The 23,598-nt window shown below is 34.8% G+C and overlaps 1 protein-coding gene across 1 annotated transcript; it reads right to left on the bottom strand.

The window, feature by feature from the left end:
• Positions 1 to 22,048: 22,048 nt before the first annotated feature.
• Positions 22,049 to 22,657, bottom strand: LOC136804845 (ATP-dependent DNA helicase pif1-like). The gene has a single exon (XM_067061365.1). It carries the CDS (start codon positions 22,655 to 22,657, stop codon positions 22,049 to 22,051), a length of 609 nt encoding a protein of 202 aa, XP_066917466.1.
• Between the last annotated feature and the right edge of the window lie 941 nt (positions 22,658 to 23,598).

The raw sequence follows: 23,598 nt of genomic DNA, 5'->3' as shown, positions 1-23,598 counted from the left end.
TGAGAATATAATATCCAAATATTGTTAAAGGATCTGAGCATAAATTAACTCCAATTTCTCTAAACGGAAGTATTCGATATAAACCAAGATCTGCAGAGGCGTTTGTCTACGTTTTCGGATGAAAATCTCGATTTAAAGTGCTCTGATTGGCTTTATCTAAATCAAAATACATTCTTACAATTTAGGTATTGTTTCTTCCTAACCATTTACATTGTCTCCATTTAACCATTCAAAAGATTTCAAATCAATCGAAACCAAAATATTACTTTGTTGTTTAATTTCCATTGTATTTTGTAATTAAAATTTTTGTTTATCTATGAAGAAGAATAAATATTTTTCATTGAATATGATGTTATAATGCCACGAGCACAAAATTGAGGTTATTTTCACTAAAATGTCTTTTGATAACCTTTTGAATTTCTATCTATCTTAAATTACTACATAGACGGGCCAAAATAAAGACGGTAGTTTTGAAAGTTTCCCGAATTAATTAGATCTAGTACTTGTTCGTCTATATTACTCGACTGAAAGGAACGAAACATAAATGATATTATTTTCTAATTCGTACCTCTAACGAAAATAACATATTTATTTCAAGGCCAATCTTATATTTTATAAAAACATCCTAGAAACTTTTTACAAATATTAAGTATAACAATAGATCTAGTGATAAGCTGTAAAGAACTCACTGTAAAAATATGCCTAATTACACATAAACGGTTCAGTAGCTAATGTGAAGTTTCTGAAAGATTCTCTGTTTTTAAAAAGATTTTGAATTCCCCAAAGCAATTAGTAAGGTTTAAAAACGTTCACAAAAGCTGTTCCTTAAAGACAAGTAGTTAAAAGATATTTGGAGGTTGAAAACGTAGAATTCCCTTGAGGTCTCGTTATTGCCATATTCTCTTGAGTGTTGAGATAAATTTTTAACAAAAAAAGAACTGAGTAAGTTTGTTCTTATCTACACTTTAGTCTTATTTACACAATGACGGGTTGTAAAAATCGAGTGTGCATAATAACATGTTGATAGTACAAAGGACGCTCGCAATTCTAAAAAATATCAGAACTTTCCTAGATTGGGTAGCTTTTATATCATTCGGAGTCACGTTTCTCGCTAAAAATATATATCATGCAATGTTCAAGTCCACCCAATACTATAAAAGATTTTAACAAAGAGTTTCTCAACACCTGCATCAATAAACAAACATTCAATAGATAAAAGTTGATCATTGAGATTTCCTTAAACCAAGGTAATTTCATATTCAATGAGGCGAAACCGAGTTAAATGTTTACCATCGAGAATTGAATACTTTAGAGGAAGAAACTTAAGAAACTTTCGCGAAATTTTTACATTGCGGGAATTAACTTTCACGAATGAAGCTATATATCCATTATCTTTTCATTCTTAGGCAAAGTTCTATGTTCTTTTTCATAAAAGATAAGATTACATATTGTTGCAGTGGTTTATGAAACATGAATTATATATTATTATGAAACAATCCAAAATATATGAAAGCTTTTTTCAGTGATATTCGCATTTTCTTTCGCGAGGAAAAACTGTTGCGAATCAGAATATTTCGCGGATTTAACTTTCGAGAATTTGCCCAAAAAAAGTTTCTTTCCCTAAAGTATTTGTTGTTTTTCTACACGCCTGAATGAAAGAAAGAAAGTTAAATTTTTCAAATAGGTTGAATGGGTGACGCGTAAAACATAAAACGAAATCGGTAATAGCTTTTGTTTAACCTTTTTTGCAGGGTGACTTCTATAGACATCAAGTAGTCTGGTTTTTCGAAAAAACTCATAATTATTTCGTCCATTTCGATGTTCGAGGACTGAACATATGCATAAAACCAACCAACACCCAATGACGCTTTTTCATCCGTTATCTTTACTTTGACTATCGAACCAACTTCAAAAAACAGTTCAAAAGAATTTTTTAGGCTATTTCTGGAGGGCTGTTCATCTGATTCATGCTCGCATAAATTTTGGTTGCTAGGATTTTGTAGAAATAATTTGAGGTCGTAAAACAGGTTTGGGAGGTCACTCATCGATTGGACATGATTTGGGAGGCTGATAGTACTGCGAGCATCGGTGTAGCTGTTAAACTTCCGTAGTCGGTTAACTTGTCTGACAATCCCAATTTATTGCTGTTCTCGTATACACTCTTCTGCTATCCCGATCGTCTTTTTCATATCCTTTCTTTCACATTCATTTCTCAATAAAAACACTTTAAGCATTAATTCATTTTTGTTTCCCAGTGAGTTTATACCCTCACTGTTCAGTAAATGCTTAAGTTGAAAGATAGAAAGCTTTCTTAACGGTGCAAGTGACTTAGACACGTTGCTCAAAGAGGGTGCAACATCAATGACTGGCGCTGGTTCGTCTGTCAGCCTTCTCACGAGCTCGTACTTCACTCCGTCTGTTGTTAGGGATTTCTTTTTGCAAAGTGTTTTGAGCTCTTCTACATTCTTCTTGTAAAGTGGATGTTTTCTCCATGCATCTCGGTTCTTGCTATCTTCAATCTCTTTTTCCATCTTTCCTCTCAAGATTTCAAACTTTTTTACGACATGTAATGGCAACCACGTTAACAGAGCCAAACTTTGGAGGAAGAGTTCTGGTGGACTAATGGACAGTTGAAAACAGTTTTGGAATATCCTACTGGGTAGATATATTGCTGGATCCTTTTGTAGGAATTCTAGTCGATTCGTCAATTTCTGCGTTTGCTCAGTTGAGCAATAATGTAGCTCACCAGATGATTAAAACATCGAAGGTAGTCTGGTATTGGCTGTGGCCAGGCAGCGTTGACAAGGTGGTTAAATACTTGTCCTTCCATGCAGTGGTCCCACCGATGCTGTTTATCAGCTTATAGTCTTCGTAATAGAGACGTTCATCCTTCATCGGGGAGTTCCATACAGCCGCGATATCCCTTGTCAGCTCATTGAAACATGGTTTGTATGTCCAGAGACATTCTTCTTTCTGCTCTTCTGTTAAACAAAGAACTTTTTCTGTTTCCTCGTCATCAAAACAATTTTTGTCGCTTCCACGGTGACACACCATTGACCTTTTATTAAAGGTTGCGGTGCGAAGACAGCTAACGACTTCGGAGGCCATTGCTTCCATGTTCAACGATTTTATGGATGCTTTTGCTGGAAAATGGCCCATAACCTGATAGCACACATTTTCTGCAGAATGTACCTGCTACACAAAGTTGCGTTTGCTGTGATATTCAGCGAAAGAACGCTGCGAAATTTTATCAAATTGCAGGAAATGCATTATCCTTACGAGACACATCTGTGTAAGCTGAGAACTCGGGTCCTCACCATGACCATTGCAAGTTGATTCGGTTTCAAAGTGTGCCAAGTAAACAAAACTTACTGGTGTTCCTGTTCGAACCACTGTGTGTTGCGTGTTCCCATCCTGTTCCAAATCTTCAAATCTTTCTGGGTCCATGAATAAATGTGTCATTGGATAAACAGCATTTGTTCGGCTTTGGTTGAACGTATGGTCCTCATAGACAAGGCGCTTTATCCAAGATTTGCCTAGGTTCTGCACAGGTTGAATGTCACCTATTTAGAAAAAAATTTTATTGCAAAACTTGAATACAAATAGCCTGGATATCCAAGCTCAAAATTTAAGAAAAAACAAAATTTACCTCAACATACAAAGTTCTTAAATTATAGAGCTTGGTCTCCCTAGAGAATGAAAGTGAAAACCCATGTTTCCTAGCCAACCCAGGGCAGCAAAACAGAAATTAATAAAAAGTAGTCTTACAAGATCTAAAACTATTTAAAACATCGAAAGATTACACCAAAGTCCATAAAAAAGTTTTCATGCATTATCATGACCAACTATGTTTTCTTGGAAAATGAACTTGCCTCTGTTTTCTTCTTTTTCATGTTTTCATGTAACAGAAAGCCCTATCTTCACTAGCAACTGGAGGACTATGCTATTTTTGCTTTAGAATTGCTCAACGCCGTGTAGATTGGCCCTTACGGTTTTAGCGAAGTGAGCGCAAGCAAGCGGACTGCATTCTCTTAAAGAGAATGCAAATCGCTCTAGGGAGACCAGGCTGTAAACCAGAACATAAAATATCAAAAACTGTGAAATAGTTTACAGCCTGGATATCCAGGCTAGAATACAAATTAAATAAGTTTTGTATTGGATTAAAGAAATCCGCTCTGTAGGTCTGTTCAACTCGTTGCTTACAGGAACAGTTGTAAGTCTTGGCTCTTTAAAGCCACTCTTTGTTACACTTATTTCAATATTTTATTATTGATTACAGTTATTATTATTATTATCAAAACTTTTATTACCTGGAACAATGGTTTTTGCGTCCTTTGAATCTATAACCCTTTGGCTCTGATTCAGCGGTTTCAATCAAAAGATTAACTTTTTTTGTCGACCAATGAAGATTTTCGACGAATTTCGAAACACCACTTCTTGGAATCTTTCGAAGACTGATATTTGCATTTATTTGAATTTTGTTAGCATGATGTTGCTTTGCTTGGTGTGATTTTTCTCTGTAGGAATCTAAAGAAAAGAATTTTTGCTTCTTCAGTTGAGTGTAATACACACTCCTCACTCCCTTGGTGTCCGGCAAATTCCTGATTTCAAAAAGACCAAATACATCACAACGAGAGCTTTTCCGTCACTACAATTGAGATTAAAAATTATCTTATCCTAGTAAAAATAAATCATGGGTAAAAATAAATCATTATAAGAATGATTATAAGAATCCTTTGAGAATTAGTATACTGGTATAGTTTTTTTTGTCATTTTTAGTGTCCTTTGATTTAGGTTTTCTGAGATAGGTAATAAGTCTCTTTTATTTCAAATTCCACTTAAACTTGTACATTTTGCAGATAGTTTATTTTCATTACAACAAATCTTTTACTGATGACGGTACTCTGTCGAGGCCAAAACGTTTAAAATAAAATAAAATTCAAAATGAACCAGAAGCAGCTTCTGCTATTAAATATGTTACTCAAGATTAAAACATGGTGTGAAGCCGAAAACTTACTTGTATAGTTGTAACAAGAGCTTAACGATATTGTGAATTTTGGTGGTGAGGCTTTCAGTAACATTTCTCTTGCCTGTGGCATTGTGATGATGTTGTCTAATGATCGATACATAACTTCTGATGTTAATCTCGGGTGACTTTCGATTCCACCCCGAATACCACTGATACCTCCCTAAAAGTAAAGTTGAAATTTACGTTACGAATGTACTAAATCACATCAGAAGAATGTCACTCATATTCTGGTTTGACTTCTAAGATAAGTTTAATATGCCAAAGTATGACGATTTTGAGGTTACAATACGAACACTATCTAACAGTGATTGAGAAAAAAATCATCGTGTTACCAGCAATTTAGAGTGTAATCTTAAAACTAGGCACATTTTGATTAAATAAAGATTATATTCGAATGAATAAAGCGTGACATTTCTCTTCGTGTTTTTTAAAGGAAAGCTTGAAATTGAATAAAAGGAAGAAATCTAATTAGAAATTTTGCGGGAAAATGCTATCCTGTATTTTTAAAGGAAAATGTTATTGTGTATTTTTGAAGGAAATTGTTGTTTATTTTTGAAGGGAAATGCTATCTTATTTTTTTTCCATTAAGAAGCATGCGCGGTCGAATTGGCTCTATTGACTGGTTTCACAGGTTCTAGGACAATTGCCCCCGTGACAATTGCCCCCGGATAATTGCCCCCCGGATAATTGCCCCCCAGACAATTGCCCCCCGGACAATTGCCCCCAGACAATTCCCCCTCGGACAATTGCCCCCTAGATGTCAAAAGTCAAAAAAGATGTCAAAATTTATGGTGATCGAGTAACTCGATTTTAGCCTTAATGTTCTTATAAAAAACCTCATCTTTGAAATATCCTGAATTTTTTTGAAGACGTTTTTTTAAGTTTCATGAATGAATCAATGAATAAATAAATCGCGCCTCTATTCGTGCTCGCATGCTGCACATGTATGAAGAAAAAATTCAATTCTTTATTTATCAAAAACAGGGAAATCAAATCAAAACAATGGGCTTATTATAAAAAGCCTCTACAATGAGCCAAAATAAGATTAAAATGGGGTCTAAACTGCGAAGATGAAAATTTTGATAGGAATGAAGGCGTCACAAATAATTTTTCTTTTTTAATTACTTGCTTCTATGGAATTTTATTGTAGCCCATATTTTCCGAATGTCCAGGTGACCTCATTAGGAAAATTTTTCTTCAGAAGTGTTCATACGCATTTAAATGCCTATTGTTTTTATATAACACGATTTTCCAATGGTTTCTTCAGAAAAAGGTCTGTAGGGCGAGTTAAAATTCCATTCCTAGAAAGGGGTGTTTAAAAAGAAGTGAGAGACCAAACGAATTCAGCGATGAAAAGTTTTCTTTTATCTTATTATGCATAACAACAAGAATAATAGATGTATACTGGCTGCAAATAAAACTCGACTTTTTGTTATCATTTAATTGGCCCAGCGCTAGCGATAGGGCCTTTCATTTGCAACTCTGTCCGTCCTTCCGTCCTTCCTTCCGTGTGTCTGTCTGTCCTTTTTTAGAGAACCGGCGCTTAATACCAGTACCACACTTTTTGCCATCTGGACAGGGAAAAGCTTGCTAAAGTCGGGTACTGGCTAAAAAAGATATATTTTCTGATTTCGCGCTCCTTAAACAACAAATGTTTTCAAACAAAACAAGATGGCGGTCGAAGCGAGGAAATTTATTCGTGTTGATTCATACTTTCTTGAACATTTTTTTTGCTTTAGAGACTTTCAAACCAAAGAAACCTTCTAGTGATTTTTCTTTGTAAACCTTTTTCAACATTCTGTCATATCTTATAGTTTTTGCTCAAGTTTTCATAAAGCTGAAAATTCTACCTTAAATCACTGTCATTTTAAGTTTCTTGTTTTCAAAAAGACTTTATTTTTAGGAAATAATGGCTTCTAATATAGAAATAAATAAACTGAAATGTGTAAATTTAAACAAGACACAATGTTGCTTCTGGATCTGTCGCTGTTAAACAACGGTCAGTACAGTGACAGTGGGACGTGGCATGATTTTCAAACTCGACAACGTACTCGACACAGAATTATTTCAAGTAAACTGATTCTGGAATTTGTTAATGGACACTAAAATGGAGTTAATGTGTAAATTGGAACAAGATTGGAACTTTTTCCATGATGCTACGTGTGAAAATGGTTATTTCTGGATCTGTCTCGTTTAACGATTGGTGGCTTGATTTTTCAAACACGACACAGAATTATTTCAAATATATACTGATTTAAAATGGAATATGGCAATGGAGACTAAAATGCAGCTCATGTGTAAATTTGAACAAGATTGGAACTTTTTCCATGATGCTACGTGTGAAAATGGTTGTTTCTAGATCTGTCTCGTTTAACGAATTGGTGGTTTGATTTTTTAAACTCGCAACACGGAATTATTTCAAATACCGATTATTAATGGATTATGGCAATGGAGACTAAAATGCAGCTCATGTGTAAATTTGAACAAGATAGGAACTTTTTCCATGATGCTACGTTTCCCTGTTCTAAGAAATGAAGAAAGGGAGAATTATCCTTGTTGACTTATTTTTCATTGTGTTTTGTTCGACGCAGTAAAATTTTAAATCTTTTGGCCATCCCTTTCCTGGGGGAAATTTGAAATCTTGTTAAACATTTTTTGGAATTTTTAGAAATTCCGAAATTCGCGAAAATCGCGCGCAAAAATTTCACTTTTGCTGGGCCTTCACGCCCAACGGGCTTCTTGTTTCTCATTAAAATTGTCTTGTATTTACTTACCCCATTTTTCCTACAAAATCTAAATGATTTTGACTCATCTTGGCATTATTTTAATTTAGTTGGGAAACAATGATATAAAAAAGACGTCCTTCAGAAAGAGAAAAAGCCATACCCAAAAGCAAAATTCGAATTTTTGTAATCCTTTACGATTCACCAAAAACTGTCAATGTAATAAAACTCGACGAAATATTCAAAATGTCGATTCAACACAAGAACAAAAAATGATATGATATACTGTAAATGAATTAGAGTCCTTTCCTTAGGTAATGTTCTTTGTTTATGAAGAGTTAATTTCCAATATTATAAGCTATACCAAGTAGTCGAATTGATTACGGTTGGCAGAATCTTACACGATGTCAATGATTCTACGGTTGACGTCTTGATAACGTCGACGTCCAGCTGGGGCTGGATGTCCTGCAGCCTCCTGGATCATCCCAGCTCTGTTCAAATCAGCTTCTTTCTGCAACTTCGTAAGGAATTTCCAAAACGTAAGATGGTGACCCATGCAGAGTGATTGGAAATGATGATGCCAACCCTCAATGTTGTTTTTCGTTCTTGGCAATTCGTTTTGAGCTCGTTGGTGCATGTTCCAGAGGTTCAGGTTGAACATTGGGGCTGCTGTATGGCGATATCTTCTTGGATGACCAATGTAGGTTTCTTCGAAATGTTCCAGAACTTCGTCCAAATCGTTTTGGAAGTGTTGTCTTATTTCATTGCAAAGATTTCCAAAAGTGACAATCACATTTGCTGGCGGTACGAAAGCAAGAGCCATGATCATTTTGATGTACAATGCAAGAAAGGGCTCATTATTGTACCGTGCTTGAAGACGGACAGCTTGAACCTTTTTCCTTATATTGACACAAAGATGAAAGAAACAACCATTAACGTCGAGACCTGGAAACAAGTTACTTGCAGCATTGATGGCTCCGATTTCAAAATCAAACATCATTGAGGTAGGAGCATTATTGATGTGGTTAGAGAGCTCGTTAAATCATAGAGGTATAAAGAAAGACAGGAGATGAATTTGTCGGTAATTGGTCCTTAAAGTCTTTTGATTTCTTTTATGTAATAAATCAAAAGAAATTCTAGGCTCGCCCGATGAAATACGACTTTTTAGTAGAACTCAAGTTTACTCTGAACATTCTTACTATCAGCATCGAAGATTTCTAGCCTTTTAATATACGAGAGTAAAATAAAATTTAGCTCCACGAAATAAGTTTGCGTTTAATTTTGTCATCCATTAAATTTTGTTTTGAAAAGATATTTTCTCCAGCCAGAAAATAAAAAGTTATGTATAAGCACACACAGTTTCAGACCCAATTTGTAGACAAAAAGTCGCTGGAGAATTTTGGAGGAAAGTATTAAGCAATAGAGTTCACCTTGAAGAGAATGTTGATCGAAAAATCTTGTCATTTGACGAAGGATTGCAAAGTTTACAGGCCTTTTTCTAATCCAAATATTTTCTTACACCAATGTCAGAAACAATGAATCTCGTCTCATCTTATTTCCAACACTTAAGTTAGCCAATAAGATTTCACATATCAACAAAAGAGCTCATTAAAAATGCACGATATATGAGATTATGAGCATGCATACCTCGTAATTTTTTTAATCGTAGAGCGAGCATGGTTACAATAGCATACTTCTCCTGTTTCTTTATACATCCATGGTTAAATAGTCGCTGGTATGTAATCCCTGTTTTGTTCGGCAATAAAGCAAATACACATGGAATGACTCTTCCATTGCTCAATGCATGGATACTGTAAAGTTGAAAGAATATTTCCGGACAGACTTTGAAAGTACCATCGCCAAACCAATGATCGGACGTATTCAATCGGGCTAGGGCTTCATCAGCAGCAAACATAATTATACGATTGACATCGCCGACTCCGGTGTCATTCAGTAAAAATCGTTGGCCATTCGTCGTCAAGGTATAAGTATTGGAATATTTGCCCTGGCCAAAGGGATTGGTGGATGATCACCTTCTCCCTCACGTCTGATGTTTCGTTTAAGGTTATCCAACCTGGGAAGATTTGCGGCGGCAGCGGGAGCTGCATGTCCAATCTGATCAGCTAATACTAATGCTGTTGGCAAGTTTGTGTTAGCAGCCGTTTCCTTGATCTGACTCTTAATTTTGGTGGTTTCAATCTTGGTTTGAGACCGTTCATGCCAATGTTCGTTTAGATGACCAACAAAATTATCTCCAAGATCCACTTTAATCTTAGCCTTACATTGTCCTTTTCTCCGTAGTTCACATTCAAATGATCGGATATTGTTTGCCAGATGTTTTTGAAAAACATAAATGAATCCATCATGAATAATTTTCTGTCTTCTTTTTTCCGAACTGACTGTTTCCACTCCTGCTGCAGCCATGGCTCAAATAAGAATTTTCAAAATTCATCTCTTTTGTAGAAGCAAAAAATACATAAATATTATATTGTCTTTGTCTGCATACAATACAGAAGAAATAATTTTTCCTTTTTTATCATCTTCATTCGCTCACAGATTTTTAAAAACCCAGTTTTTATTCTATTCATTATCAAGACTTTTTTTTTTAAGGGGGGGGGGGGCAATTGTCCGGGGGGCAATTGTCCGGGGGGTAATTGTCCTGGGGGGAATTGTCCGGGGGGAATTGTCCTAGGGGGAATTGTCCCGGGGGCAATTGTCTGGGGCGCAATTGTCACGGGGGGCAATTGTCCTGTCACGTTCTCACATGATGTAATAATAAATATAAATAACGTGGAAAATCTGTTGATGTGATGATGTTGATCGCGCCTGAAAAAGAGAAGTAAAGCAATTTCTAAATTGTGGCAAATTCCGATCCCCACAGGAAATTCGTTCAAATGTTAAATCATTCAAATTTATTAAATAAATTAAAACGTTAAAGAATCATAGTTACCTCAAATATCTGCTCAAGAACAGAGCCAAGTTCCGGGAATATGTCTGCTTTTAATTTTCTTCATTTTTGATTTTGGTTATCTCCTCCAGCATTAACGAATGAATCGATTTTGTTCGTCAGCTGTCATATCATTTCTCACAATCAAAGACGTATTCTTGACAGTTCTGTATGATTGAGCGTTAGAGCTAAGTTCTGTTTTTTATATTCAATAAAGAAGCAACGAACTTTGAACTTGTGATCTTAGCCAAACATCCTTTGATAATATCTTTGTCATGTTTTGTGCTTGCCATTTCGACTAGTGTTTTGAAGTCGCCTTTTAGGGATATTGATACTTTCTTTGTCAAAACATCACTAGGAATTGTTTTCACCGAATCCTGAAGTTTTTCTTTATTGAAATATGTACTAGGATCGAAAACAAAAGTTTTGTTATGTGTCATTAACTTATCAAGGTAGAAATATTGTTGTAGTAGCTGGCAGAATCGGTTAGCATTAAAATTTCTTTTTGAAGTATCTGTATCATCCCAGTATGCAACGAACAAGTCCTTTACACTCACCACGGGTCCATTGCTAATAAAGTATAAGATAAAGCGAGCAACCTTTTGTAAATCATCTTTTTTGCTTTGGTTTTTCTCATTGGATAGCTGGCAATGTATGTTTTCTAGGGCTTCTGTCGGGGTTACATGAACGACATTAGTAAAGTTTCCTTTTTTTCGATTCTTGTTTTTTGAGTAATTGACTCCACATTTCTTATAAAATTCTTTAGATAATGCTGGATATGCTAACTGAAATATCGGATGCTCTTCTGTCGCGATTGTACCTCCTATGTTGGAACACCAACTTTCGGATAAGCGATCAAACGGGGTAAAGCCACTGCCCAAAATCATTTGCTCTTTAAACCATGTTTCTGATAATTTCAAAATATCAAATCTGTTATCAGGAATCTCCATCTCCGATGACGATTTGATAGTTTCATTTTGATTGACGAAGGATGCAAATGGACTGAAATATAAATTAGATTGCATTATAAATCTACAACAACATAAGGAGAGTGTCATTAAATGAAAATTCTAGTTCAAATGAACGCATTTTAAAGTCCCATGGATGTTGGGAAGGTGGCTTAAAACACGATGAAATCAAAATTAAAGGGAAGAGTTCTCTTCAAAGTTTGACTCTATCCCTCTCGGGTGATGTATCTTTTAACCATATTTTAAAGAAAAATTTAAATTGTGGCAAAAATGATCAGAAAGGGCGTCATTCAAACTATATCATACCGGTGACTTGGGACGTCCGAGACGGCTCTGCATTTAGATTTTTTCTCGTTTCGCTCGCTTTACATTTGCCATTGTCCTTGATGATTAGGAAAACTTTAATGTCAAGATAAGAGGAGTGAAATTATAGACATGACACGAGATTATTATTATTATCGACATAGATGTTTATAGGTCCCTTTTTACGAAGAAAGAGCTCTTGTTTTTACTGCCTTTCGAATGTATTTTTAATGTTGCTGTTTAGTTGTTCTAACAAACTTGCCTTGTGATTCTTATGTTTTATTTTATATTTGTTCTTTTCTATAACAGTTTTTGTTTGAAAGATTTTCTTTTGTTTTGAAAATAATTCGAATAATGTCTCAAATCAAAGAAGGTCGTTAATTACATTCGAAAACATAAAACAAAAGAAAAGAGAGAAAAAAAGAAAAGAAACATGATAGGCGGCCTCGGGCATGTCAGGGCAGAAATTATAATCAATCAATCAAAACAAACTTATCGAACAACTCAAAGTCATCTTTTAAAAGAACAAAAACATTGCTTGCGAAAACGAAAGTGACACACAAAAGACAAACATACATACAGACTACGGCTATTAATATATAGATAAAATTTATTAACAAAAATCACTGAAGTTTAAGTTGTCTCATTAATGCCAACCTCAAATGCTATTTCACCAAACCACTGGAGCGTAAGTTATTTAGGCCAAACTGCATGAAAAAGTTTAACGTGCGCATGTAAAGTTTAACGAGTAAGCAAACTTTTTTCAGGTTTTTCAAAAAGATTTACCGCACTGAAAAGACGTAAAAACACTCTAAAGTGAGGTAAATTATTTTGAAGACCAAAATAAAAAGTCAACCACGCTTGGATTCAACTTTACATATATGTACATTCATCTTTTTTGTATTTTGGCGGTTGTTTTACTAAGTTAAGAAGGACTTTCTCGAGTTACGACCATATGATGGTATTTAAAGCTCAAGAAGCCCTATAAACAATAAAGCTAGTTATCAATAAAATGATAGACAAAAATAAATTAAGAGTTTGAACAAAAATATCAAATGTACATTTGAAAACTTAAGCAAATTTCTTTAAAGATTCTGGAAAAAGAATTGAAATCATTGCTGAAGTGAACATCTCACTAAATTACAGTAGTTAGTATTCAATTTCAAAGACAATAAACAAAATTTGACATACAAAACACTTTTTCTAGTCAATGAATCAGCTCACCATCATCATAACCAGTCTGCCATTTTGTTTGTTTTGATTTGCACAAGTAATATTGTAATTCGTGTTATATCATACACTGTTTTGATTTGCATTTATAACACTCGCTTCAGCTTTTCAAAGCTAAATCAAAACTAAAATTGTAATATGTAATAATGATAATACCATATAACGTAATATGAAAATATATACTACCGTCCCGGAAAAAAACCGAACATTTACGGAAGAGACTAACTACGGAAATGCTTACGCGACAACAACAACAAAACAATTCGCAAAATTTTGAGATTCCAGTCCAATATCTATGCGTGAAACTATGAGAGCCTCCTCGTCGCTACGCTCCTGCGGGGGCAAAAACTAGCCGGTAGCCGGCGTCGCACGCCGGTATGTTGCTGAATGCACTAAAAGTCCTTTGGATGGTGAAAATGGCCAAAAACTAAAAGTACGATTTGTTTTTGTTTTATTCTCCTGTCAAGTCTACCTAGAGTTTATATAGGCCGCTTTGGGTAATGTCGTCGGACTGTCTTAAATGACAGTCAACCTGTCCCAAGCCAGGATAAAGACAGAGGGGCTCAGAGAAGATCGCGACCTTCACATTCAACATTTTTGAAGTCAAAACATTGCAATTTGTCGGGTCATTAGAATCTAGTTTCAAAAAGCACTCATTCTGATATCAAATCGAACAACTAAATTACATAAGTAACGCGTGTTCCTTTGTTTTGATGATTGGTTTGAAAATGCAATATTTTGTAAAGTCATCATTTTTGGAATTGCAATTCAGACATCAAAGGTATTATCGGTAGAAAATTTGTTGAATATTTTTACCAAATGGTTATAGATTACTGTACTTTGAACATTTTTCGTAATTTTTTGTTGTTGTTGTTTTTTTTGTGTCTGCAGAGCCTTAATTTCTCTGAAAACCTGAAAGTTACTCAATACCTTCTTGGAAAATATTCTTTGGCAAAAAATGACGAAATTTTATACCGACAAATTTCTACCGATAACGGCTAGTTCGAAACGCAGGTCACAGGTCACAGGTCGCAGGTCACAGGTCACAGATCAGTGATGAGAGGTTGACTCTAATCAATGTCATTGCAGAGGAAAATGTTTGGAAAACACAAAGAATTATCAAAACATAATTCTCAAGCAATTTCATCCATATAAAACCATTTCAAACATCAAAATATAACCATGTGCTTTTATCGATCTTTCGCAGTTTGCGCCGTGTATAAAGCAGACCAGAAAATATTTGAAACCATATTATACGTATAACAGGTATATTACATATTGTAATGTTTGTAATGTTATATGATGGTTACATATAATAAAACACATCGCTCTAAAACTACCTTCTCAGAGAACTCACGAGCTTCTGATTGGTGTAATTTTATATCCAGCCATATTGTTATCATCACATTCGGTATGCTAAATATTTTTGATGTTTTTCTCTTGTAAGACATGATATTTTGTGATTCTGTCAATATTTTTGTCAAAAATTGTCATTAAGTCATTAAAATAACAATTGAATGATTGGTTAGTTTCATCCTTCTAAAACCACTCTCTTAGGGACCTCACAAGCTTCTGATTGGTGCCGTTTTATATCCATTCACACTATCAACATCACATTCTGTATGATAAATATTTTTCGTGTTTTTGTCTTTTTTTGCATCAGATTTTATGATTTTGTTATTATTTTTGTAAGTAAGTGTCACTATGTCAAAATAGGTTGTTATTCTATTCAATTGTCATTTTATAATATCTAAATAGCATGTATTACTTTTTTGTAATTTAATGCGCTATGTTATGATCTTTTTTTTTCCGGTCTGCACTTTGTTGACCTGTGACCTGTTGACCTGTGACCTGTGACCTGCGTTTCGAACTAGCCGTACCGATAAGGTATTCTGGATTCAAACACAGTACGAAAATTGAGCAGTTTACGTTCTCGCCAAAATTAGATTATTGGGAATTTTCCCAAAATAAGCCCTAAAGTTTTCATCCAAATTGTTCTAAATGAGGCAAAATGTTACATACTTCGCCTGTCATTCGTCAAAATTAGTTCTCAAAGTTAATATTTAGACCATTCGCTTAATAAGTTCCTTTAAAGTGTATTCTCTGTAGCTCGCATCAATGATTGGGCAGGTTACATGTCAGAAAGATGAAATATTGTTATCAGTAAGTAATTAAATCTTCTATCTATATCAAAGTTTTAGCTGTAAGAATACATTTAAATAAAGAAAATAAAAATTCAAAATTTAAAAAATTACAAAATAAATACATTGTCTTGTTGATAATTTTCAGTTTTATTTAAGACTAAGAATAAAATTTTGATGAATAAAATTTCTTGAATAACACCTATAGGCCGGTGTTCACTTTCGTGCGGAGCGCGTCAAAGATTTTTTCTTAACCGTTTTTGCCTGAAGAAAAGATTACATAATAAAAAAGTTCCGCGCGAACAAAATAACCTCAATGATTCAATGTTCAATAGTTTTAGCCTTGGTCTTTATTGTGACCAGCTCTCTACAGAAGAAATGAGAACAGAAAAAGTGGATGCAATAATTGATTTTAAAAATCAGAAAACGGGAATGAAAGGGAATGAGTTAAATTGAGCGAAAAAAAATTGGGTAGGTGAGACAGGTGGGTAAATTACTCAATAAGAGAAGAGTAAGGCACGATACAGTAACGCAACGCTGTTGGTCATTTAAAAAGGGTATAAAAATTTTAAAATAAAAAATAGTCCAACAAATTCAAGAAAGGGATTCCTACGGTACAAACAATCGAACAAAACGCAACAGACAACAAACAACCAAAGAAACGAGTAACGATAACGACTTTATTTTCTGTCCTTAATCTTCATGTACGGCGAATACCTTGAAGACGACGAAGAGGGTGCCGATCAGGAGGATCGAGATTGTGATCGTGAATAGTATGCGCTCACTAAAGGAGAAAGATTGAATACAATTTTATTGTTGTTTATATGATCAGAAGATACTGTAAAAGCTAATGAAAAGTAAATGCCAGCAAGAAATGGGTTTTTTGTTTGAACTATTTCATCAATTTGTCCAGTAGAATCAGCTCAAAAAAGCCTGAAAAAAATAGTATATGTGGCTGAAATTTGGCACAGAAGCCCATTAGGGTGTCATGTCACAAAAGGTGTCACGAGTCACACAGGGAAACAAAATTATGAAAATCTCATTACCACTCTCCATTCTTTTCTGGGATTTATTAATTCTTTCAAATTTTCCCTGGATTTTGCTACAATGCCAAGTATCAATCGTGCTGTAATAAGAAAACAAAAATAGTCTTAAAAAGAAAATAATAGGGCAGTAAATTTATGGCGTAAATAAGGTGTTGTGTACCAAAGTCCTTTACTTTGGGTTTTTTAATGTTATAAAATTTGCCAAGAATTGTAAAGTGAACTAAAGTACAATAGAGATTCAAGAAGCTTGTGTGCCAAAATGAATCAAGGTGACAAAGATCAAATCCAAAATAACAGAATGCAAATGTCTTACTTACTGGGGTCATCAATTTCGTTAATGACCGGACCACCGTCAGTTTGGGTCGAGGAGCACTTCAATATAGGGGCCAGTTTTGCAGTTTGAGTCTCTTGATCTTTCATGAAAAATCTTGTTTCGGTGGTTGTAAAAACATTTTCCATTTTTGTTTTATGAAAAAGTGCTGAATTATTACTAAAAAAAGAAAATAATAGGTAAAACAAAGCTGTACCAGACGAATCAATATGTAGTAAGTGAACAAACAAATAAAATTCCAGTTAAGGTTTGAAAACTACCAGGGTTTAATCTCAGTTTTATGGCTTATGATACTTTGCGCAAAGTAACGGAATTCCGTTAAAAATTAAATCCTTCTTCTAACTGGACAAATCCTAGTAGATTTATTCCCAAATGACACATAGAAGTTTTCTTTTGCATAAATACACATTTTAAGTTCAAAATTCGTTTAAAAAATTGTGGAAAAGGTACACTTTATTAAAAACACATTTCATGCACTAAACTTCACTTTTCTTCAACACGGGGGTCCTAACGCACAAAAAAACGAGATTCGCTCTTTCGAGAGAAAGAAAATTCTCTTAAGTAAATTAATCTCATTGTTATATTATATAGCCATAGGTTGTATAGAAAACTTTGTGTATGATTTTCTTCTTTTCGTGCTTATAGTTGTAAATCAAATTGCACTTTTGAAAGCAAAACATTTTGATAAAGCTATCAATGATGCAGCGAATAACTAAGTACCACTTCGTTACCAATGTTTTATAGGCTTTGGAGATTTATAAAATTACTTATCCTATCCTATCAATAAAGAATTAGAGACATCTCGCATTTTTATTTTAAATAAAAAAGAAGATGAAGAAACACTTTGGAACCTTCATTGCCTTCATTCAGAACCTCATATTTTGCGAAATTCCGTCTTATATCAATAAATTTGAAGTCGTTTATTTCTTCATAGAATGAAACAGGGATGTGAGAGTAATGAACCTTCATTTAGAACTTGATATTTAGCGAAATTCCATCTTATATCAATAAATTTGAAGTCATTTTACTTCTTCATAGAATGGAACAGGGATGTGAGACTAATGAACCTTCATTTAGAACTTGATATTTAGCGAAATTCCGTCTTATATCAATAAATTTGAAGTCATTTTACTTCTTCATAGAATGAAACAGGGATGTGAGACTAATGAACCTTCATTTAGAACTTGATATTTAGCGAAATTCCGTCTTATATCAATAAACTTTGAAGTCATTTTATTTCTTCATAGAATGAAACAGGGATGTGAGACTAATGAACCTTCATTCAGAACTTGATATTTAGCGAAATTCCGTCTTATATCAATAAATTTTGAAGTCATTTTATTTCTTCATAGAAGGAAACAGTTGTAAACGAAGGTCTAACTTCTTTGTCTCATACAATGAAATAGCTAAAAGCTTGACTAATCTGTAACTTGAAAATTCATAGTTTTTTTCAATAAAATATTTTTTTTAAATCTTATAGGAGAAGTCTGGAATCTTAATCCATTGATTTTCTTATAAGAAAAATCTTTTTAAAATTGTTTAACAATTTTTGGAGATATAGATTACCCCCTGATTTAAGAAAATGAGAAAAGAGAAAAAGACGGAACGAAATTCCGTTACTTTGCGCAAAGTATCATAAGCCCAGTTTTATTGCAAATCATCATTAATTAAGCCCTGGGATAAGAAATCGCCATTGGTTGTGCAAATTGCAAAGTGATTGACACGAATTCAGTTTTTAAAAGTGCAAAAGTAAACAATGCAAAACGAAATTTCTTGATACTGCTTGTGGCACAGAATATTGTGGTTCAGTCGCAGATGAATTCCAAAAACAAACCATTGGAAGTGGTTTGTCTCCCATATGAAATGGGGATCTCATTGAAGGTTCTCCAAGCCAACTTGGGTAATGATGGACCTTGTTAACATGAATCTTGAGCAGTTTACGTTCTCGCCAAAATTAGATTATTGGGAATTTTCCCAAAATAAGCCCTAAAGTTTTCATCCAAATTGTTCTAAATGAGGCAAAATGTTACATACTTCGCCTGTCATTCGTCAAAATTAGTTCTCAAAGTTAAATATTTAGACCATTCGCTTAATAAGTTCCTTTAAAGTGTATTCTCTGTAGCTCGCATCAATGATTGGGCAGGTTACATGTCAGAAAGATGAAATATTGTTATCAGTAAGTAATTAAATCTTCTATCTATATCAAAGTTTTAGCTGTAAGAATACATTTAAATAAAGAAAATAAAAATTCAAAATTTAAAAAATTACAAAATAAATACATTGTCTTGTTGATAATTTTCAGTTTTATTTAAGACTAAGAATAAAATTTTGATGAATAAAATTTCTTGAATAACACCTATAGGCCGGTGTTCACTTTCGTGCGGAGCGCGTCAAAGATTTTTTCTTAACCGTTTTTGCCTGAAGAAAAGATTACATAATAAAAAAGTTCCGCGCGAACAAAATAACCTCAATGATTCAATGTTCAATAGTTTTAGCCTTGGTCTTTATTGTGACCAGCTCTCTACAGAAGAAATGAGAAGAAAAAGTGGATGCAATAATTGATTTTAAAAATCAGAAAACGGGAATGAAAGGGAATGAGTTAAATTGAGCGAAAAAAAATTGGGTAGGTGAGACAGGTGGGTAAATTACTCAATAAGAGAAGAGTAAGGCACGATACAGTAACGCAACGCTGTTGGTCATTTAAAAAGGGTATAAAAATTTTAAAATAAAAAATAGTCCAACAAATTCAAGAAAGGGATTCCTACGGTACAAACAATCGAACAAAACGCAACAGACAACAAACAACCAAAGAAACGAGTAACGATAACGACTTTATTTTCTGTCCTTAATCTTCATGTACGGCGAATACCTTGAAGACGACGAAGAGGGTGCCGATCAGGAGGATCGAGATTGTGATCGTGAATAGTATGCGCTCACTAAAGGAGAAAGATTGAATACAATTTTATTGTTGTTTATATGATCAGAAGATACTGTAAAAGCTAATGAAAAGTAAATGCCAGCAAGAAATGGGTTTTTTGTTTGAACTATTTCATCAATTTGTCCAGTAGAATCAGCTCAAAAAAGCCTGAAAAAAATAGTATATGTGGCTGAAATTTGGCACAGAAGCCCATTAGGGTGTCATGTCACAAAAGGTGTCACGAGTCACACAGGGAAACAAAATTATGAAAATCTCATTACCACTCTCCATTCTTTTCTGGGATTTATTAATTCTTTCAAATTTTCCCTGGATTTTGCTACAATGCCAAGTATCAATCGTGCTGTAATAAGAAAACAAAAATAGTCTTAAAAAGAAAATAATAGGGCAGTAAATTTATGGCGTAAATAAGGTGTTGTGTACCAAAGTCCTTTACTTTGGGTTTTTTAATGTTATAAAATTTGCCAAGAATTGTAAAGTGAACTAAAGTACAATAGAGATTCAAGAAGCTTGTGTGCCAAAATGAATCAAGGTGACAAAGATCAAATCCAAAATAACAGAATGCAAATGTCTTACTTACTGGGGTCATCAATTTCGTTAATGACCGGACCACCGTCAGTTTGGGTCGAGGAGCACTTCAATATAGGGGCCAGTTTTGCAGTTTGAGTCTCTTGATCTTTCATGAAAAATCTTGTTTCGGTGGTTGTAAAAACATTTTCCATTTTTGTTTTATGAAAAAGTGCTGAATTATTACTAAAAAAAGAAAATAATAGGTAAAACAAAGCTGTACCAGACGAATCAATATGTAGTAAGTGAACAAACAAATAAAATTCCAGTTAAGGTTTGAAAACTACCAGGGTTTAATCTCAGTTTTATTGCAAATCATCATTAATTAAGCCCTGGGATAAGAAATCGCCATTGGTTGTGCAAATTGCAAAGTGATTGACACGAATTCAGTTTTTAAAAGTGCAAAAGTAAACAATGCAAAACGAAATTTCTTGATACTGCTTGTGGCACAGAATATTGTGGTTCAGTCGCAGATGAATTCCAAAAACAAACCATTGGAAGTGGTTTGTCTCCCATATGAAATGGGGATCTCATTGAAGGTTCTCCAAGCCAACTTGGGTAATGATGGACCTTGTTAACATGAATCTTGAGCAGGTTGGTAAATGCAATTGCCACAAACAAACCATATTAAATGGTTAGTCTCCCATATAGAATGAGGGTCTCAATAGCAAGTAAGTTGTGTTGGTACAAACATTGACATCTTGATGACGGTGGCAAGTGATCCAATGTAGGGCAGTAACAAAGTAAACTTCACCCCTTATAAGAAGTGTTTAGCCGTGTATGTCAAAATTGTAATTTGCACAAACAATGACAATGTCTTATCAATACCTTGCCCAACCCTATCAAAAATAATGTGAAGATCAACGCAAATACTAATTTATATACAGAAACACAATCGGATTAAAGAAAGACACAACAAACGATTGAAATGAAAAAGTATTAGTCAATAAATAAAATTTTCTTTATCCCTGCAGTTATCAATCCTTTTACATCCTAAGTAGCTCATGAAAAATAGATAGAATAGAAAGAATCGGGCCAAGCTGGAGTTTTTACAAGTTCTTTGGTCGTTAAATGTTAAATGTTAAATGAGACAAACGATTTTATTACTTTTTCTAAAGAACGCCTCATCCCTATTGTTTAAAAATAACCAATCAGTTAAGCATCTTGTAAAAACTCCAAGGCATCCCAAAGAATCAAAGAATCTGAGGGTATACAACATTTTTTGTATAGGATTTGTCCCTTGAGTACCCTTGTTGGAATGAACTACAAATTTGAACTTTAACGCAGTTGAATGCACGTGTGCGAGAGAAGGCAACATACAGTTGTCCGGGTGAGAAACATGGTCGACGCAAAAATATGCCAACTTTTTCATAAGTTTGTCCCTGCCTTTTATTGATTGTAACAGCATAAGATAACCGTAATGGAAATCGGACCCTTTTCAGTTGAAATGGTAAATTTGTGTCATTGGGACAAAATGTGATCCTGGGGATCAAAGTTCTTTGGCCAGCAAAAAAAACAGTAAGAATTTCCGCATCAATGACATTGTCTTATAGATTACAAACCTTGAGACGCGTTCCGTTACAAAGACCATCTTTCAGGGACAAATTACGAAGTAACATTACCACAGAGCCCACTTTAAGATTTAACTTGTGTCTAGGCATTCCACTTGGGGTAATTGAGTCTAGAAACTCTTGAGGATAAAGGTCAACTTCCTCTTGTGTATCAGCAACCACTGAGTCAAAACTGAAATAAGTACAGACATCCCCTGTCTGACGTTGCAAAATTTTTTCATTAAGTTTTTTTCATTGAGTTAAAATTACCCGCTTTGTTAGGTCCTCACCATCTGCAAAATTTCTGGAATTTCGATGCACCCTAAATAGGGTTCATGAGCTTTCATTGGCAAAGCACCCTCACCCAATTGCAAAAGAAAGTTTGAAAATTCTTGCTCCCCAATACCTGTCCGCAAGTTTTCATTCAAATGAAATACTTGTGCAAGAGGCCAGATAGGACTTCCTTTCAAGCAACTTTCAACAACCTGGGCTGGACTTCCACTTTTTACAACCAGAAGGGTTTGTCGAAAGTCACCACCTAACAAAACAACTTTTCCAGCAAATGGTACGTTACTGTTACAAGTATCCCTCAACATTCTATCTACAGCTTCAAGAGCGTGTTGGGGGATCATCGATGCTTCGTCGAAGATAAAAATATCTTGACTCCTCAAAAATTCTGCATGGATACTATTGGGTTTCAGACTACATGTAGAACCATCGTTAACAGGTACTGGCAGCTTGAAAAAATTATGACACGTCTTCCCTCCATCAAGAAGTGTTGCAGCAATACCAGTCCAGGAGGAAGTGGAAACAGTAAACGATTGAGCTCTGGCCTCCTTTATAATGTAGTTGTAGGTGTATGTTTTTCTACAAACCCCCAGGACCATCAATAAAAAAAGCTTAGCAGAATTGTAATCGTTATTCGAAACAGCATCAATGACAGCATCAGCTATAGTGGTTTGAGCCTCATTCAAGGATGGTCTAATTTGGTCCTTCCACTCTATCAGCAGCAGCATTTGGTTGTTCCTGAACAATCTCTATATCAAAATCAGGCAGATTGAAATCTTGCAAAGTCTTTCCAAATTGATGGAGCATGCCTGCAATGTTAGATAAAGTCATTTGCTCAGCTTGAAATTCGCTATGGTGACGTAAGTAGTCTTGAATCATGTGTTCCCTAAAACTCTTCCAAAGCTCTGCCGGGTTATTTGGCTCACCATGAATGAGGATGGTGCAAAACATTCTTCGAATTTTGACTGGTGTGGCAACATGAACTACTTCATTCAAAGTCTCAACCCAGATATTGTCGTCAGCCAAAAGACCCCTTGCTAAACATGCCTCTCTGAAAGTTGGATAGATTTCCCCGTCAAAAGTCCTCAAGTATTCAAAGGATGTAGCACCTGGAACGTGTAACAACAAAACTCTCAGGAAATACCTTTCACCTTCACGTAACTTGCATTATACATCCGACTGATTACTGTCCCGTGGCATCGTTCTCTTACGTTCCACTTGTTACCATGTCTAGATTTGATAAAGACGTAGTCATAGGGAATGTCAGGATATAGAATTTGCGTGGCAGTAGGATCGTTTTGATTTAGCAAAAACCAAGCAGTCAACATAGTTTCATTAGTGCCAGCTCTCTCAGCAGCATTTTCTTCTTCACCTTGCCTAAAATTAACACGCTGAAAGTTGGATAGATGTACCGCCAATCTAATGACAGTATAACTCTGAGTACGCATAGGAAATGCAAATAAACGCCAACATGCTTCTGGAGCAGAACCTCATCGTGATCTATTCTCTCTGCAATCTCAATATGGGCTGTGTCGTGGCC

This window comes from Clytia hemisphaerica, unplaced genomic scaffold, assembly GCF_902728285.1.
Source record: "Clytia hemisphaerica strain Z4C2 unplaced genomic scaffold, Clytia hemisphaerica genome assembly, whole genome shotgun sequence".
NCBI classification, from domain to species: Eukaryota; Metazoa; Cnidaria; class Hydrozoa; order Leptothecata; family Clytiidae; genus Clytia; species Clytia hemisphaerica.
The sequence above is the reverse complement of the archived record's forward strand: the minus strand, read 5'-3'. Positions and strand labels throughout refer to the sequence as shown.